The following is a 19,360-nucleotide window of genomic DNA, read 5'->3' as shown; positions in this document are numbered from 1 at the left end:
AGCATTTATGCACACTTCAAAAATCTTCAATAAGTCCAAACTCATTATGAATCGAAATCAATTCCGAATCTCCAATCAAATCATCATTTCATAAACTTCAAATACTCGAGGTCACTTCGGTCTTCAAGTCCGCATAATATGAAAAATTCAACTTTCGAAATCTCATATCTAAATCTCTCCCCCTTTTTATAATTGATAAATGATTATAAACCCAAAAAGTGAATGAGAAAGCGCTCAATTCGGAAATTTTCTATTCAAAACTCTCCCTTAACATATGGCATAAACATTTTGCATCAATCCGGAAAATCCAAAAATTCTTCAATTTTTAGCTTAATTCACGGACATTGGTTTTTTATTTTGGTTTTGGTTTTTGGTTTTTTTTTTATATATTTTTCGAGGTTTTGTTTTTTTTTTCATAGATTTCTTCATCAACAAATGTTGCTACAATTTAACAAAAATAAATAATTTGCTAAAACATAATACAAGAGGAAGTTTGTTCATATTTAGTCACTGAACTTTTTTTAGAGGGAAACGAACTTTCAATTTTGTTCACATTTAGTAACTAAATTTTTTTTTTCATTATCTATTTGTCACTGAACTATTGAAACTGTTCACATTTTACCCTTATGAACGGTAACAACCTGTCATAAGGGTAAAATGTGAACGGTTTCAATAGTTCAATGACAAATAGATAACGAAAAAAAAGTTTAGTGACTAAATGTGAACAAAGTCGAAAATCCGTTACCCTTTCAAGTTATTATCCCTTATTTTATTCATGACAGAGCTAAAAAGATCATTCTATCATTTTTTTATTCATTATATAATTATACAATTATATTGGATATTATAGTCTTTATCATATTTGTAAAGACGAACATGCAATTATAAAACTAAGTAGAGAAGAACCAAGTAAAGAGACAAAACATAAAGAAAAAAAATATACAAATTGAACCAAACCATGACGATTGGTATAATTCATTCTATCTATAAGTTGGAGGTTAGAATTAATTAAGATACAATTAAAGGCGAGTCCTAGTTACTTCTTCCATGACAAACATATGGGAAAATGACTTGTAAGGGTAATAAAGTATTAGCCTTGTACAAAAAAAATACCATTGAACTATTTTTTGTACATACATCACCAATCAACTATAACTTTTGTACATATATGACCATTAAACTTCACATTTGTTCAAAAAATACCATTATATTACCGGTAATAATAGGTCATCAGCCACGTAGCATACCACGTGGCTGCTGATGTGGATTTTACTGTTTATTATGTACACATTATACCATTAAACTATTTTTTGTACACATTATAACATTAAACTTTTACTGTACACATTTTACCATTAAACTTTTTTTGTACACATTTTACCATTAATGTTATATAATTTATTGACAAAAATATCATTTCAAAAATACAATTTATTACATAAAAATAGGTTTCCCATCACCTGATGTGAATTTTACTGATTTTCTAAATTTTAGTAAACTTACCATTATAAGTCATTTTCCTATCGGTAAACAACGACATAATTCCAATGCATTTTTTTAATCATCAACCATAATTAAGAAGAGGGAGGGATTATAATAAGGTAACATGTATAAAATGTTTCATGAGTTTATAAGTGTGCCTCAAACGTAGTTTCCTAAGAAAATGACTTATAAGAATATGTTTATTAGACATTAGCTAAAATAATGAATAATTGAGTATTTCTTCGCCGCTCCAGATAGAAGTCTCAAGTTCAAACATTGTGGGTTTCAATCGATGTATGACCAACATAAATTCACAATGTAGTTGTAAAAGAAAGTCCTTAGTATCATTGTAAAAAACAAATCCTTTCCCCCAAACCTTACAAAATCAGAGAGTCACAATAGGTGATGGAAAACCCATTTTATGTAAAAATATGTATTTTTTAAAATGATATTTTTTGAATAAATTATATAAGATTAATGGTAAAATGTGTACAAAAAATAGTTTAACGGTATAATGTGTACATAATATACAATAAAATCCACGTCAGCAGCCACATGACATGCCACGTGGCATGTTACGTGACTGGTGACCTATTATTACCGGTAACATAATGGTATTTTTTGAACAAAGGTGAAGTTTAATGGTCATATGTGTACAAAAGCTATAGTTGATTGGTGATATGTGTACAAAAAAAAGTTCAATGATATTTTTTATACAAGTCTAATACTTCGTTACCCTTACAAATGACTTATAAAATTTATATAATTATAAGATTTTATTGAACATTATGGAGTAGTTTTTTTTTTTTTTTGGGAAATGACTTATAAAGGTAACTATGTTTCAAAATTGTTCAAAAAACATCATCAAAGTTTGGTTTGTTCAAAAAACATCATCCACGTAAGACTTTTGTACGAAAAACACCAACGAATTACATACTTTTTTAAATGTTGCATTATGGTAAACGACATTTACCGGTAACAATTAATTATGAAAAAAACAAGAGAAAGTGACTTAGGAGGATAAATATATTTCAAAATCATTAAAAAACACCATCAAAGTTTGATCTTTTTAGAAAGGGATAATGTGATAAAAACCCTCAAGTTTTCAGGGTTTTGTCGGTTTTGCCAAAAGTTTAATTTTATGTCCGTTTTTACCCTAACATTTTCCAAAAAATGTTCGGTTTTACCCTTTTATCGGTGATAACAGGTTACCATTATATTAGCTTCGCAAAAAAACTTTTATGTTTATATTTCTTTTATGTTTTTACCCTTAAGTTTATATTTTTTTTTACACTTTTACCCTTTGTATTATTTTTTTCATATTATATGTATTCATGCAGAAAAATTATATTTATATACAAAAAATTTTTAATTAAATATTGTATTTACATTTTTTAACGTTATTTCTTCACACACACACACACACACACACACATATATATATATATATGTGTGTGTGTGTGTGTGTATGTGTGTGTGTGTGTGTGTGGGGGGGGGGGGGGGGGGGGTTCTTGGATAAACCATTTAAGATGTAAAAAAAAAACACAAATTAGTATGTTTTTAGAACTACAAGTACATATTTTTATACATTTAAAAATATACATATCAATAAAAAAACTTGTTGAGTCATAAACATGTTTATATAAGTATATACATATATTTTTAGAAGTGTAAATATGTATTTTGATATATGTTTTTTTTAAAGTATAAATATATTTTTAGAAGTATAGATACATATTTATATATAAAAATATAAAAATGTGTATTTATACTTCTAAAAACTATATCTATAAAACACGTATTTATAATTCTAAAAATATTATTTATCTTTTTAAATCGTATAACCTTGCAAACACACACACACACACACACACACACACACACACATATATATATATATATATATATATATATATATGTGTGTGTGTGTGTGTGTGTGTGTATATATATATATATATATATATAACATTAAAAAATATAAATACAATATTTAATTAAACATTTTTTCGTAAATAAATACGATTTTTCTACATGAATACGTATATTATGAAAAAAATATTTAGCGTAAAAGTGTAAAAAAATTATAAACTTAAGGGTAAAAACGCAAAAAAGGGTAAACTTAAGGGTTTTTTTGTTAAGTTAATATAATGGTAACCTGGAAAACCTGTTATGACCGATAAAAGGGTAAAACCGAACATTTGTTCGAAAATATTAGGGTAAAAACGAACATAAAATTCAACTTTGGGCAAAACCGACAAAACCCTGAAAACTTGAGGGGTTTTATGACATTAACCCTTTTAGAAAACATCATCCAAGTAAAGTCTATGTAAAAAAACACCAACAAACTATCCTTTTGTTCGAACGTTATCCACTGGTAACCGACTCTTGCAAGTTAAAGGATGACTTGACCTAATTATTGTGACATGACATAATAATTAATGACATGACATTATTTGATATATTCATCCTTTATAAATCGCTTTAGGGCTTTTTCATGAATGACTGACTTCTTCCTCTCTTGTGATTGCTTTTTCTTCTACTAAATCAATGTTATCCAACTCAAGCTCATACATTTCAAAGACACATAAGATGTTAGATGACACACACCCTTGTGTTCTGTCCCAATCAAATGGTAACTTTAACCGAAATCTTTATCATGTCCTTCTCATGTATATTTGTTTGGTTATGTGATTCATTTGTTGAATACATGTGTGTAAGCTTTAGTTATGAGTATTATAATGATCTTAAGCAATAAACATGTAACATCCCAAAAATCTAGGTAATTTTTTTCTTCCAAAAACGACCTACAAACCATAAATTGTTTGCAAAACTTAGTTTTCAAAAGTCAAAATCACAAATCAGAGTATCCCAAAATCAAATCTCATTAAAACTGAAGGATATGCACGATCACATCGGTGCTTTGCCCTGATCATCAGAAGTACCTAAAACATAACACATAAACTGTAAGTCAAAGATTAGTGAGTCTCCTTAAAATACCTCACGTAACAAATCATATATAAACATGCATGTTGGGTCCACAATCACAGGACTAGATTACCCTCGGGTCCATAACCATCGGGCTGGATTACCCTCAGCCGATAGTCATTAGACTATATTGCCTCGCCACAATCAGTCATTGGATTGGAATGCCCAAGCTTGTTGGCTTACGCATATAACAGTGAAGCCTTAACCCAAACTGTGCTATGTTGACATATGCAACAAATAAAACATATAACACTGAACATATAATCATGCATATCATAATAGATCATGCATATCGTATAATCATGCATATCGTCATAGATCAGTACCACATAGCAACAACCTAAACCATAATAACAATTTAACGGACAGACATTGGTGGCTTCGACCCACAAATACAGTGAAGAACTTACCTCACAGTCTGGAAGATAACAGAAGAGAACGTTGCTCAAAGTGTTAACACTATAGGTCACCTATACAACAAACAAGGACCTAAACTCAAAATACCCAAAATGCCCTTAAGTCAAACTTGGTCAAAGTAAAGTTGAAAAATCAAAGATTCCACCTGGATGAGTATGCATTGCGTACTCCTCTTTACGCCGAACATAAAGGATTCCTTTCCAGACATAGGTTCAGACCATGTTACACGCAGTGTACCTCCAGGTATGCCCAATGTACTAGATCCAAAACTCCATTTTGCTATTAAGCACTTATTTCATTAAGCCAAAACACCAAACTTCAGATCTATACCCAAAACATCATTCTAAGTCATAAAGCATCCTCTTTTATGACTTTCCATGGCTAGAAAAGGTCTAAAAGCTAAAACCCTAACTTATTAATCCATTAAGACATCATGGCCCTTGCATGAAAGGAATAGAAGGACCAATGTCACATTTTAATGGTTCATAACACCTAAAAAAGTATGAAAGGACAAATTTTCTGGTTATAGTAATCCATACTCATGAACACCAAGCTAAAGGGACCAAAAATGAATATAATATCATGGTTAACAAGATCTAAGCAAATAACTCATCAATTTCAAACTCTATACCTCTAAGAGATGATTGAGTGTAACATCCCAATTTTCGAGATCAAAAATTTTGTTTTTAATTATGTTACTCATAAAACAATTTACTTAAGAACATCATCGACATCATATCCAGGCATAAAACCATAATCACAAGTCTCAAAAATCGTATCATCAAAAATAAATAGTGTCGGAGTACAATCCCATGAATATCAAAATGTGGAATCATGTGTGTGCGATGCACTGCTACCGTGTCGGCTCCTTCCCCTTCGATGAAGAGATACCTGAAACCAAAACTGAAAACTGTAAGCATAAAGCTTAGTGAGTTCCCCCATCATACCACATACCATATAATGCATATTCCCCGATATCTTTCAACCGCTAACCGGGAACTAACATCCCCTTCGGTATCTTTCAACGGGTAACCGGGAGATAACCTACCCTTCGGTATCTTTCAAATGGTAACCAAGAGCTAACCCCCCTTCAGTATCTTTCAACCGGTAATTGGGAGCTAACCTCCCATTCGGTATCTTTCAACCGGTAACCGGGAGCCAACCTCCCCTTTGATATCTTTCAACCGGTAACTGGGGACTATTTCACCCCTACCACTATCGCATAATAATATATCATGATCATACTGCTAGGCATGCATGGGTATTATCTACCCCTTCGGTATCTTTCAACCGGTAACCGGGGACTATTTAACCCCTACCACTACTAACACATATGTCATAGCATCCTAGCACATAAATATAACAGATATCAACATACCAGACAATTATCACAAAGACAATCATCTTTACTACACTCTCTTACTAATGAGTCGGCGTGGGTGCCTTTTCTACTGGAAGGTAACTAACCTCAATATCGTGTAGGAACTAAACTGTCCTTGATGTCGGGATCAACTCCTCTCAACACCTACACATAACAATCTTCCTTAGTTTACCATTACACACTCTTAACCCTTACAAGCGCTACTTATGTCAAAGCCAAAGTCAAGGTCAACACCTTGGTCAAAGTCAACGTCTGGTTGACTCGACTCACCGAGTTGAGCCAACAACTCGGCGAGTCCCCAAATCCTCAAAACACTAAAACCTCGACCCTACTTGTCGAGCCTTACACGCACTCGTCGAGTTCTCCTTCATACCAAGTCGGTACATTCTTCAATTGACTCGCCGAGTTCATCCTTGAACTCGTCGAGTCCTCCTTCATGCAAGAAGGCACATTTAGCCTTGGAATCCTCGAGTTCCTTATGAACTCGTCGAGTTCGTCTTCATGCAGTTAGGACTTGCCTTGAACTCGCCGAGTTCTGTTCTTGAACTTGTCGAGCTCCATGGTTTCCAGGTCCAGTTTCACATCTATCTTGTTGAGTCCTCTTCTAGACTCAACCAGTTTGATCAAAGCAAAAAAGGGATGGGGAACCATACCCTGACTCGACGAGTCCCCTGAACGAATCGCCAAGTCCCTCAAATTCCATGTCCATACAGTGATTTCAGTCATGTTTAATGATGGGTTTTGGTCATAAGACATCCTATGTGCTCATACGAACCCTAATGCTTGGATCTAGGTTTCTCTATTGTACATGCAAGTTATCCAAGACTATAAACCCTAATTCTAGCATTCAAGTAATCATATTAACATGAGAATAAGTTTATAATGTTACCTTGATTGTTATGTAGCAATAATAATCCCAATTCCTCCTTGAACACTACTAGAAAAAAGGCCTTTTACGACGCGCAAAATACGACGCTCATTGATCTATGTTACGCAAAGGAGAGTGACATTAGAAAAATGTCATCTCTTCAAAAAAATTAAGGATAGAAGACACGCATTATTGCGCGCCCTTAAATTAGTGTCTAAAAAAAAACACGGAGGGCACCTATAATAAATTGCGCGTCGTCTAAGGATGTCGCTTTATAATTTTTAATGGAACGTGCGTTCCATCCTTTAACAGTAGGGGGAAATGAAATTCTGAAAAAATTAAAAATCCTGCCTTCCTTTTTTTCTCCTTTCCCTCTTGCCCAAATTATGGACGCTCCTTCCTTCCCCCTCCCGACATTGACTGCTGCCTACTTCTTCCCTCACTTCTACCTACTGGAACCACCATATCTCCCACTCGATGTTGAAATTGTTAGAAAAAGCCCTAATTATACTCTCAAGTCTAAATACAGAAAAAATAGAAGATGGTGAAGAAGTAGCAGTAGAGGAAGTGGAGGATGAACAGTCGAAAATGGAAGGAATGACATCAATAGCGTTGTTACTAGATGGCAGCCATACGGAGGTCAACATTCTTTTCTCCACAAATTTCTGCCCTTGGGTCATCTTTATTTCCCTAATAGCGTGCCCTAAGAATTATAACTATTACTATGGTTTTCAGCCATTCGATGCTTCGTCTCTCCCCCATTCTCCTACACTCCTCCATCTTCTCCGAAGGTTCGCCTTCATGATTCTCTCACCCCACATTCAAGCGATTCTCTCCAAAAAATACTAGGTAAAACTTAATTTCATGATCTTGTGAACAAGAAAGTCAAGTCGTCGCCGTCTTCTTCTTCTTCTATACCATAGATATCGTTCATAGTCTCTCTCCTAAAACTGATCGACAGCCTCAAATACCTTAGTCTAAGCCAGCTATTCATCTAAATCGCTAGCAAGTGGGTCTTCTCTTTCTCTCTCAAATTATCAGTCAATCGATTTATTGTCATCACCTCCGTATACGCGCTGGCTTCCCTTTGTTCCTAATAATCTCTCCAGTCAAATCAGGTACCTATCTCTCTGCTTTCTGAATTCTCCTATATTGGAAATTCAATGATACTTCGATAGCTTTTAAACAAAAAAAAACTCAGTTTTTCTCTCAATAATCCCTTGGATTTTTCATTGGTGTTCCCCTTACTGGCTTCGATAACCTCTCTAATTTGTGAGATTTGTTTTTACTTTCTCTCCCCCCTCCCTCTAAGAAGCAAACGCAGCCTCGTCGCCTTCAATCACCCAACGATTGGATTCATATATGACAACGATTTTATGTGTATGAGTTGTAGCAGCGAGCTATATGGCAACTGTAGAGTCTCTCTTGCTTGGATCTGGAACAAGTCACCCTCCATCCTCTGCCTTCAACCCAAAGGCAAAGGCAGCTGCTGCCTTCCCTGAAACTGCTCCTGGCTTAAACCCAAGGGCAATCATGTCTTTTGCACAAGATCTGGAACAAGTCACCCTCTTCATCCTCATCATTGAAGTTGAATTGATGAAGTATTTCATGAATCAGATGAAACTTAAATCATTTCATGCTACCACTTTTTAACTAATTGCTTCAAATCCTTTTATTTTTTCAGATATTGTGAGGGTTTCAAGTATGCTGCCAAATCAAGGGTTTAATGAGCTTGATAGATTGCGCCATGAAGTCCAAGTCCCATGGCATCTTCAAATGTTATGTCAAAAATGTTCTTGGGAGTAGGATTAGTGGCTAGAATAGTCTTCCACCAAAGGTACTTGTGTATTTTAATTTACTCTTTTTCTTATTATGTCTTATTAATCAATAATACTTTGTTTTAAGAGATAAATACAAGTTCATGGTATATGTGTATGATCATGTAAGCCTTAATTGCATCTATTGCTGATGTGGCTCCTTCTTTTGTTTAATTCATGGTTCAGTAGGTTCCTATCATTTCATCTCACTGTCTGTAATCGCATCCTTTGTTGATGTGGCTCCTTCTTTGTGCTTAGTTGCTGTTATCAGAAGTTGCCACCTCATTCTTAACTACTGTGTTACCTTGTTATTCATGGTTGTTGTCTCTGCATGTTGTCCATTGATGTTGAGTTGTTGACAGAAAAATCTCACAATGTCATTCTGACCTAACACTTATTGTATCTAAATTCAAGTTAAGTGCTATTATCAGAAGCCGTCATCCATGAATCCACTCCTCAAGTTTCTTCTTCCAAATGTTTGTGACCTTTTGGCTGTGGCTGCTTTTGTTATTCATCGTTGTTGATTCCCCATGTTGGCCATTTGATCTTAACAACTGAATCTCATATTATCTCATCTAAGAAATATGGTTCAGGGATAAAATTTGGAATTTAGACACATACGACCTAACCCTTTTTAACAGATTGTAGCTATTTGTCAGTTGTTGAATCATATATGACCTTTCATTTGTGATGTGAAGGCAAAGATTCAGAAGAAAGAGGGGATTCCATGGCATCAACAGATTTTGATCATTGATGGAAAGATCCTCGAGGATGGTAAGACTTTAGCAGATCATCACATCTGAATTGGATCTAGATTGGAGTTGGTTGTGAGTTTGGGAGGACCATAAAGTTGTTGTGTACGATCACCCTATCATGTCCCAAGCCGATGTCTCCTACAGGTATCTACATCGATCATGATTCGAATCTTATTCGATCACTTCTCATTTCAATTGTTCTACACAAATACATGTGTCAATTGGCTTGATTTTCATTTGATCACACATAATTGACTGATCTTTGTGTGTCCGTATTAGTTTACACCAGAGTTTCTTAGGTTTTGTTCATTCATATTACACACTATTAACTTAAGCTCTGTATTTTCCTAAATTCCTATTTATTGACTGAAAATTTAGCTGATTGTCAGTTGTTGAATCGTATATGCAAGTTTTTGTTAAGACTTTGACAGGGAAGACAATAAAGTTGGAGGTGGAGAGCTCAAAGAACATGGATACTGTGAAGTCAAAGATTCAGGACATAGAGGGGATTCCACTGCATCAGCAAATGTCTTCTGCCTATTCTTTCCTCTAAATGGTGTACCACCATACTGTTGCGTTTTGAGCATTCTAACACCCCTAAGTGTACATGCAACCTAAATACCTTGGATCTATGTTTTTCTCTATTATACATGCAAATAAGAACTTCCAAGGTATTATCCTAATCTAGCATACAAAACACTAACTATAGCAAGATAGAATACATACCTCTTTGATGTAGAAAGTCTTCATGAAGCTTGAGTGCTTAGTGCCCCAAGTGTGACACCTCAAATGGAATCACAATCATCAAAACACATGGAATGACTTGAGAGAAAACCCACACTTCATGAAATCGGCTAGCCCTTCTAGTACACCCACTAGTGCCGATTTTGGTGAATAATATGATGCTTATATAGTGTTACAATTAGGGCAAACCCTAATTGTCATGACTTTCCATTTCCTTGGATCCATGGGTACAAATACACCATGGAGCATCCATGGACCATCCTATGGGTTTTAGCCCAACTTGATTATCCATGGAGCAATAGCCCACTATACAAGTATGGATGATTTACACAATCAACCCATATATTTAATTAGTCTTCTTTTGATCACTTAATTAATCCTAGATTAATTCTTGATCAATACTAATTAAATAATCTTATTATTCTTATTATTAATATACTAGAACTTATAATATATTAATAACCATAAGTGTCTTATTTCTCTCATCCAAGTGCATGATGGTATGCAACCCAAATGGACCATGCCGGGTCGGGTCAAGTCTTACCAAATATAGTTATGGACTTAGACATTAATCCAACAGTCTCCCACTTGGATAAGTCTAAAACTATTATTGCGTATGACTTCAGGAACCAACTGGCAATCGTAGCTCTCAAAAGCTTCTGTCGAACTCTGACCTTGTCGATGAACTCTGACCTTTGTCAGTGACTTGTCCATTAGATAAGGGATCATATATTCCTCCATTCTAGATATCATATGGACTGAGACATGGATTATAATCATTCTCTCTGTCCATTTGTTGTTTCCCGATTTCCGATTTATGACAACTGACTAATTGAACAAATCAAATCAGTCCTGGCCCGGCCGAGCACTTCCATTTGTCATCATCAAATCATCGAGGGGCCCACAGATATCGCTTTTATCCCGAAGGTAAAAGGAACGGATAAACTTCGACTCATATGGCTTGTTCTACTACTTGTTGAATCATACACAAAGGCACGTTTTATAGCACAGAGTTACCAAATGCGGTTTCGTGCAATCAATGTACTATCAACTCATAGTAACAACTCATATCTCTAGGTTTGAAGAATATAAGATATTATCGTCTCATGATCACTCGTGATAAAATCCATGAAGTGATTCCAATGAGCGCGGGTTGAATCCAATACTCAGAACTTATGAGCACTCATGAGTGTTGTAGCCTTGTCCAACACCTTAGACCTCTACAAGCCAACCCATGACAGTCTTAATTCATATCTACTTCCAACATATGACCGACTGTGGATGGTTTGAATAACTTAGTCATTCCGGAAGAATAACCCAGTTTATTCGGGAAGTCAAAACATGCAAAGTGAAACACAATAATAATAGAATCCAATATGGTATCAACCCTTTGAACATAAATAAAACACCTTTTATTTATCACCATATGATTACACATTATTCATTGTATACTGTTTCAGCTATCAACTTTATTCTTGAATTTAAAACAATAGTTGTCCCATGCTCCAAGCATGTACACTATGTTTTCTAAACACTAGTCATGCCATACACCAAGTATGCATACTATGTTTGTCTATGATCTTTACTTTGTGAACTAGATCCATTGAACATAACTTCAATGATTCTCTTTTCACACTCCCAAATCCTTACTGCAAATGCAAGAATTCCAAATTCATGCCATTTACTGAAATCTGTCAGATTCTAAACTTATATGCATTGATCCTCTTGTAATGATTATGCACAAAGTCATAAAGACTTGACAACAACCATTACAGAGCATTCCAAAGGAGATCATCTCCTTGGAAACATCCTTCTTGCATTAAGTTTCCTTAATCTTACACAGATTGAATAATTTCTAACTTTGAAACATTTCCAGATTCCATTTTGACTATCACTTCTGAACAAGAGTTGCCTCCTTACAGATTATGTCAATATGGTCCTTCCAGAATTATCACTATACTTCCAACTGTCCTTGAGCAACCAATCTTTGGTAAACCTTAGATTGTCCTCGACAATTGTTTAATCCTTTTAGTCATATCCAGTTCTAAACCTTTTCCCTTCTTAATGCCCTAGGCATTTGAAAAATTTTAGAACGGATGATTATAGCACATGTAATCGATCCTATATCCGAAGCATATGGGACACGATTCATGATGTCTCACATAAAGACTAAACCAGCCTTTTGCTATAATATGTCCATTTCAATTTGCCAAGTTCTCATAATTCAGATTATGAAAAGGGATGCCGTAATCATAATCGAATTTTAGAACGCAAATAATGGACCCATATACAAAATTTCCTTATGTTGAGCCATTCCAACTTGAAATTCATATATATCCTTGACTAAATGATAAAACCTCACGATCTAAGCTTATAGATTTGAGATGAAGCATAATTTCCTCTCCCTTAATTATAGCAAAACAACTTTTTCCCAATTGAAACTTTTGTTTTCTATAATTAACATTGCTAACTTGCAATACTTATCATAATTATCATGCTCCCACTAACATGATGATTATTAGCATAACACTTATGCTCCCACTAGCTTTGACATGTTCTCAGAAATCAGTTGGACTTCTAGAAATCAATACTTCATTGACTTTCTTACCAAAGTTCAGATTTCTGATACTAGATTGTTTTGATAAGTCTTTATCAAAATCATACACCTTCCCTTAGATAGCACACTTGTGTATCTAAACAATTATGAAGAGGGATGCCGTAATCATAATGTTTAGACCTTTTTGCCACTTCTCACAAGTCCAGGTTAGTGTGCCGGTTAACCACACGCGCTCCACTAACGACTTTGAGAATGCAAATATCACAATTGCTATCTAGCTAAAATCTACTTAGTGAAAGTGTTTCCTCACCATCATTTTCATGAATCGGAGAGAAACCTTATGACACTTAGATTTATATGGTGTATGAGTTCCTACCCATATGAATTTGTCAAACCATAATCACAAGACAAAGATAATGACAAATCCAAAACCATATGGATTGAACTCAATCTTAACTTCTTGCCACCTGGCAGCTCAAGGGCCTGCCATTGCTTCCAAGTTGTTATGCAACAAACTGAGAACTCTAAGAACTCATATGCAAAGCCAACTTTAACTGGAATGGGCACAGATATGTCAACACAATAGGTTATAAACCTCAAGTCGTGTGCTAGCGAAGAACTTCAGGTTTTACTCTTGATTATTTCTTGAGACTTTCAAGACCTTTAAGACTCCCACTGTCCTCTTGACATATAAGACTCCCTTGTCAAATATCCAAGAGATAGTGCGGATTCTAATCAAGACAAACACTTCACACAATTGGCCTAAGTTGGTCTTTGTTTTATCCAAAACATCACAACTTACCAATTTCAAATGTACAAGAGTAGAAAACTTTTACTCTTACATTTGACAAGTGTTTTAAACCTTCTTTAAGACATGTCACTCAAATTACAATCTTGGAGTATGACTCTAAGACTTGTATTGGAACGAAGTATGACTCATCTTCTTGATTTAACCACTTCAACAATTCAAGATCCCTCTTCTTAGTCATAAGAATGCACTAAGATTTCCTTAGAGAACTAATTGTGCTATGGTTTCTTAATCATTAAGATGATCACAAAAACTGATACTAAAGTACTCTCCCATCTTTTCAGATTTGAGAAACTTTTATCCTTCTGCCTTATTTGATTCTTCTTATCGATCTTTAGTGGTGGACTTAATCAGTGCACAAGAATGTGTACTCGATCCCTAAGTCCTTTACTTGACTCACACATCCATGTGAACAAGTAATTAGTCTTAATTTTCCAAAACTTGAAAGTTCTCATTCATCATGCTATACAACTTGCATGATTCCAAGTTCCGGTCCAATTGAAACTTGGGTGATGAGAATCTTTCCTTATTTGGTAAATTTAGACATTACCACAAATGAAAGAATCAATTTCATACTTCCACTCTTGCTACTAATGGAATCTTATAAGCAACAAAAATTTCCACAGATGCCATTGTAAGGATATTTTAAAATAAATAAAATCAAAAATTTCCTTTTATTTTAAAACTTTGCGGAAAAACTATCCTTACAATCCATATGAAAACTTGTTGTTATCTATTCCTAAGCAATATCTCATAACTCCTAAGAAGTTGCTCAAGAATCCGATCTTCAAACTATGCGATAGAAATCCATCTACGCCATCAGATTCAGCATATTCTTTCTTTAAGTTTCTTCACTTTTCTTTGATTCTTAAAACATCACCATGTGACCCAGTCACATCATGTATCAGGAATCTCAGAATAGAAACTTAACAGAGTTAGATAGTGGATTTTACCTGAAGTAGAGTCAAACTTATTGACTTTAACATCCTTAGGTAAATTTGGCAGCTTCGCAACCAATGCCCTTTCTTTGGCAATACAAACATATGGACCCTTTGATAATGGTACACAGGACTATCACAGACTTAGCTTTTCTCTTTACCATTTGGTCAACCGAGTTGACTATAGCCGATCCCTTTCCATTGGGAAGAGAATGCTTTACTGGATATCCAATGTCATCATTGTCAATGTCCATAAAGTTTTAGGAAGTTAATCTTAACAAATAGATAAGATCATTAAGGGTCTTGTCATAGTCTTTTTCATAGGTGTTCCAAAAGAACTCACTATGTGACTTAGAAAGTAGTTGAACCACTAACTTTCTTAAGACTTTGACACCCAACTCTCCCGGCTTGTCAATATGTGACTACATCTCCAATATGTGATCACACCTAGACCTTGCCTTGCCAATAGGGCTTGAGTGACCTTAAACTTTTCAAGAGCTTGTGGGTTAGGGAGAATAATTCGAGGAGGAGAAAGAAGTATGATATCCATGGGACATCATCTTCATTAGGAAAGCTTGTTTCAAGAGATTTGGGAAGATCATAAATGTCTAAACCAGACATGTTTTGGGAGATATTCAAGATAGTTGATTTTAAGTCCTTAATATGACACCCAATATGAAATATTAAGGCTAGGACCCAACAAACTATTTTATAACTTAGAAGAGGTATGCCGTAATCCAAGCTATAAAATATTTGAAGGTAGGTGAATGACGATTCACCAATTTCCACCAAGATAAACGAAATGTATAATTAGGTTTTAATTGGATTTGAAACTCCTAGATCTTTGAGATTCATTGAACTGTTCAATGGCATGTTTCAATCTCGAGTGTGCCCTCCAAGTTTTGTGACTGGGATGCCGAGGATCACAAAACGAGGTGTGAAGTAACCATGCAAATCACTTGGTACCCTTAATAAATTACCCCTCAATCGATGTGCCGGTTAACCACACACGCTCCATCGATACTATGATAAATATTAAGTCACCCTTTACCTACCTTGTTAAGTCCAAGTTAGTGTGTCGGTTAACCACACACGCTCCACTAACGACTTAGACAAAGTGTAAAGTGCAATTTCATGGATTAGCACCTTATTCACATTTTTCCTAAGTAACTAAGATTGGGTATTATTAAGAGTTTAGTTACTTAGTATTTTTTCATTAATACTTTTAATGAAGGGAGAATTCTAGTCCTGTCAAACCCGTTCGGCTAACGACCCTCCACCAGTCAAGCAAGCGGTGGGTGAGAGTGGACACCCATTAAGTTGCCATTTTATAGGCAACAACCTTATACCCACCTTATAGACCGGCTTCGTGAATGAGGCGTACTAGCGGTAAGACTGACTTTACTCTTATACATATATATATTATTAACTTATAATATTATAAAGTATAAGGGTTGAATTTTAACTTTTAAAATTCTTAGGGCTAACTTGGAATTAAAGTATTCATACTTGAAAACTTTACAAATTCCAAAACTTGAGGGCAAGTTTTGAAACTATTCAAAACTAATTAATTCCATAACTTATGTGTTTAAAGTAGTTTTAATCCAAAAACTCTTCAAGTTCCATAACTTGAGGACAAGTTATGGAAGACTTTAAACTAATAAAAGAACTAACTTTTTCTTTATTTTATAACTTATGGATTTAATTATGGTTACATATTTTTTCCTTTTAATGAAGTGACTCTTGAACTTCCATAACTTGAGGACAAGTTATGGAGTCATAAAAAGTTATTCAATGACACAAGACTCTTCATTTTGTAACCATTGCCAACCTTTATGAGTTTTATGAGTCTTTAATGTGACTCTTCATGTAACTTGAGGACAAGTTACACAAACACATTTTATACTCAACTCTTAGATTAAAATGGATTGAAAACAACTATTTCACTCAACATTTCTTTTAATCTAAGCAACTCATAAGAACAAGATAATTCAAATCAAACTTTTTCATGTAATTAGTCTAAACCTTAAACTAATACAAAACATGAATCTATTGACAATTATCTTTGAAAATGGATTAGCATGAACATTACCACATCAAAAACAAGTTTATAAGATCAAAAACAACTTAGGGTAATGTTCCTAGTCCATTTCTAGCCAAAAAACTCGAAAATATGCTGTCTGGGGGTCCAACTCGTCGAGTGCATGAACCAACTCGGCGAGTTGGATCGAATTCATCACTTTTTAGGCATGGACTCGCCGAGTCTGATGGCCAGACAGCACCAGATTCGTTTTTTCAGCTTCTATTGCAGGTATAACAAGAAAACAAGCCTAGGCTCTGATACCACTGTTGCGTTTTGAGCATTCTAACACCCCTAAGTGTACATGCAACCCTAAATACCTTGGATCTATGTTTTTCTCTATTATACATGCAAATAAGAACTTCCAAGGTATTATCCTAATCTAGCATACAAAACACTAACTATAGCAAGATAGAATACATACCTCTTTGATGTAGAAAGTCTTCATGAAGCTTGAGTGCTTAGTGCCCCAAGTGTGACACCTCAAATGGAATCACAATCATCAAAACACATGGAATGACTTGAGAGAAAACCCACACTTCATGAAATCGGCTAGCCCTTCTAGTACACCCACTAGTGCCGATTTTGGTGAATAATATGATGCTTATATAGTGTTACAATTAGGGCAAACCCTAATTGTCATGACTTTCCATTTCCTTGGATCCATGGGTACAAATACACCATGGAGCATCCATGGACCATCCTATGGGTTTTAGCCCAACTTGATTATCCATGGAGCAATAGCCCACTATACAAGTATGGATGATTTACACAATCAACCCATATATTTAATTAGTCTTCTTTTGATCACTTAATTAATCCTAGATTAATTCTTGATCAATACTAATTAAATAATCTTATTATTCTTATTATTAATATACTAGAACTTATAATATATTAATAACCATAAGTGTCTTATTTCTCTCATCCAAGTGCATGATGGTATGCAACCCAAATGGACCATGCCGGGTCGGGTCAAGTCTTACCAAATATAGTTATGGACTTAGACATTAATCCAACACATACAACATCTCATATAATAAAATACATGAAATAAAAAAAAGAATATAATAAAAAATTAGTTAAAGTATTGAAATGGGTAAAAGAAGGTAATTCAAATAAATGGTGTATATTTTAAAGAAAAATTTTAATTCATGAAAATTAATAAGCTTACCCACTGCCCACCAATCAATAGCACTGGAGTGGCCAGCTCCTGTTATGACTTCCTGAAATATCATCATAATTTCAAAGGGTAAAATAAAGAGACCATAAATAAGTGAAATTACGTAAATGCCCTTTGAGTACTTTTCATACCAGAGGTGGTGGTGAGCCCTCCTTTTGTGTTTCTTACCTCTGTTAAAAGTGAATTGAGGCCTGAAATCCAAGTTGCAGCTCAAAATTGTTGGGTTAAGAAGGGTGGTGCATTCACCGGTGAGGTTAGGTATGTTTCAAAGTGTCATTTATCAAATTACCATCCTTTTTTTTTCTAAAACTTTTCAATTTCCTATGTCTGATTTCTTCTTCTTGATTCTTTCTAAATACTGAAGTTGGTTTTCTATATTTACAGTGCTGAGATGCTTGCCAATTTGGGTGTCCCTTGGGTCATCCTAGGTCACTCTGAAAGGAGAGCCCTATTGAATGAAACTAATGAGGTACCCTTTTCCTTGTGTAGATTTTACTCAGCCTATTCAAATCAATTCACACTTTTCCTTGTGAACATCTTAATCAGTGTTGTATGCAAGTTACTGAAAAAGTTTTTTTTCTTTTTCATGTTTCATTCAGTTTGTTGGAGACAAGGTTGCATACGCACTATCTCAAGGTTTGAAGGTTATTGCTTGTGTTGGGGAGACTCTTGAGCAACGAGAAGCTGGAACCACCATGGAAGTTGTTGCTGCACAAACCAAAGCAATTCCTGGTAATTATTTTAAAACTAAACTTGCTTCTACTGTATGTCAAAAATCAAAAATCTTGTTTTATCTTTGATATAATAAGTAACTTGCACACAAAAGTTATGATTTTGGTGTTTAATGCAAGAAATCACAATATGCCTTTTCTATGTGATTCTGATTTTGGTAATTTTTTGTTGCAAGAGGAAAAGAGGAAAAGAAAGCTCAAGCCGAAAGAGATAAGATGCTGCAAATGCAAGTGTTGCATTCTTCATTTCAATTGTTAGTATGAAACACAGAGTAGATGGGCCAATGTAAACTTCTTATCCATATAACATCTGTTTGGAGCATTAGTCTTAAAGAATTATGAAAGGCAAGATGCAACTTTACTTAGTTGGAATTTGATGTAGAGAGTAGATTAGATGCAAATTTAGATATTGTAAAAGATAGAATTGTATGACATTAAATTTTATGCAATGGATTGTATTTTTTGTATATGATATTTTATTTCTATTATGAGACATTAAATGCAAATTTAATTTAAAAATTAATAAATATATAACTATTTTTTTAGAACATTTAAAATTATGATACGCAAAAATGTGTGTCATCTTCATTTATGACATGGCCTTTCTTGACAGG

The 19,360-nt window shown here is 34.5% G+C and overlaps 1 protein-coding gene across 1 annotated transcript; it reads left to right on the top strand.

Annotated features, from left to right (window-relative positions):
• Positions 1-17,927: 17,927 nt before the first annotated feature.
• On the top strand, positions 17,928-18,830 carry LOC128132752 (triosephosphate isomerase, cytosolic-like). The gene is made up of 4 exons (XM_052769687.1): positions 17,928-17,931; positions 18,150-18,273; positions 18,400-18,484; positions 18,615-18,830. The coding sequence occupies exons 1-4, from the start codon at positions 17,928-17,930 to the stop codon at positions 18,813-18,815; spliced, it is 414 nt and encodes a 137-aa protein (XP_052625647.1). The 3' UTR covers positions 18,816-18,830.
• Positions 18,831-19,360: the final 530 nt, after the last annotated feature.

This window comes from Lactuca sativa, chromosome 3 (assembly GCF_002870075.4).
Source record: "Lactuca sativa cultivar Salinas chromosome 3, Lsat_Salinas_v11, whole genome shotgun sequence".
NCBI classification, from domain to species: Eukaryota; Viridiplantae; Streptophyta; class Magnoliopsida; order Asterales; family Asteraceae; genus Lactuca; species Lactuca sativa.
The sequence above is the reverse complement of the archived record's forward strand: the minus strand, read 5'-3'. Positions and strand labels throughout refer to the sequence as shown.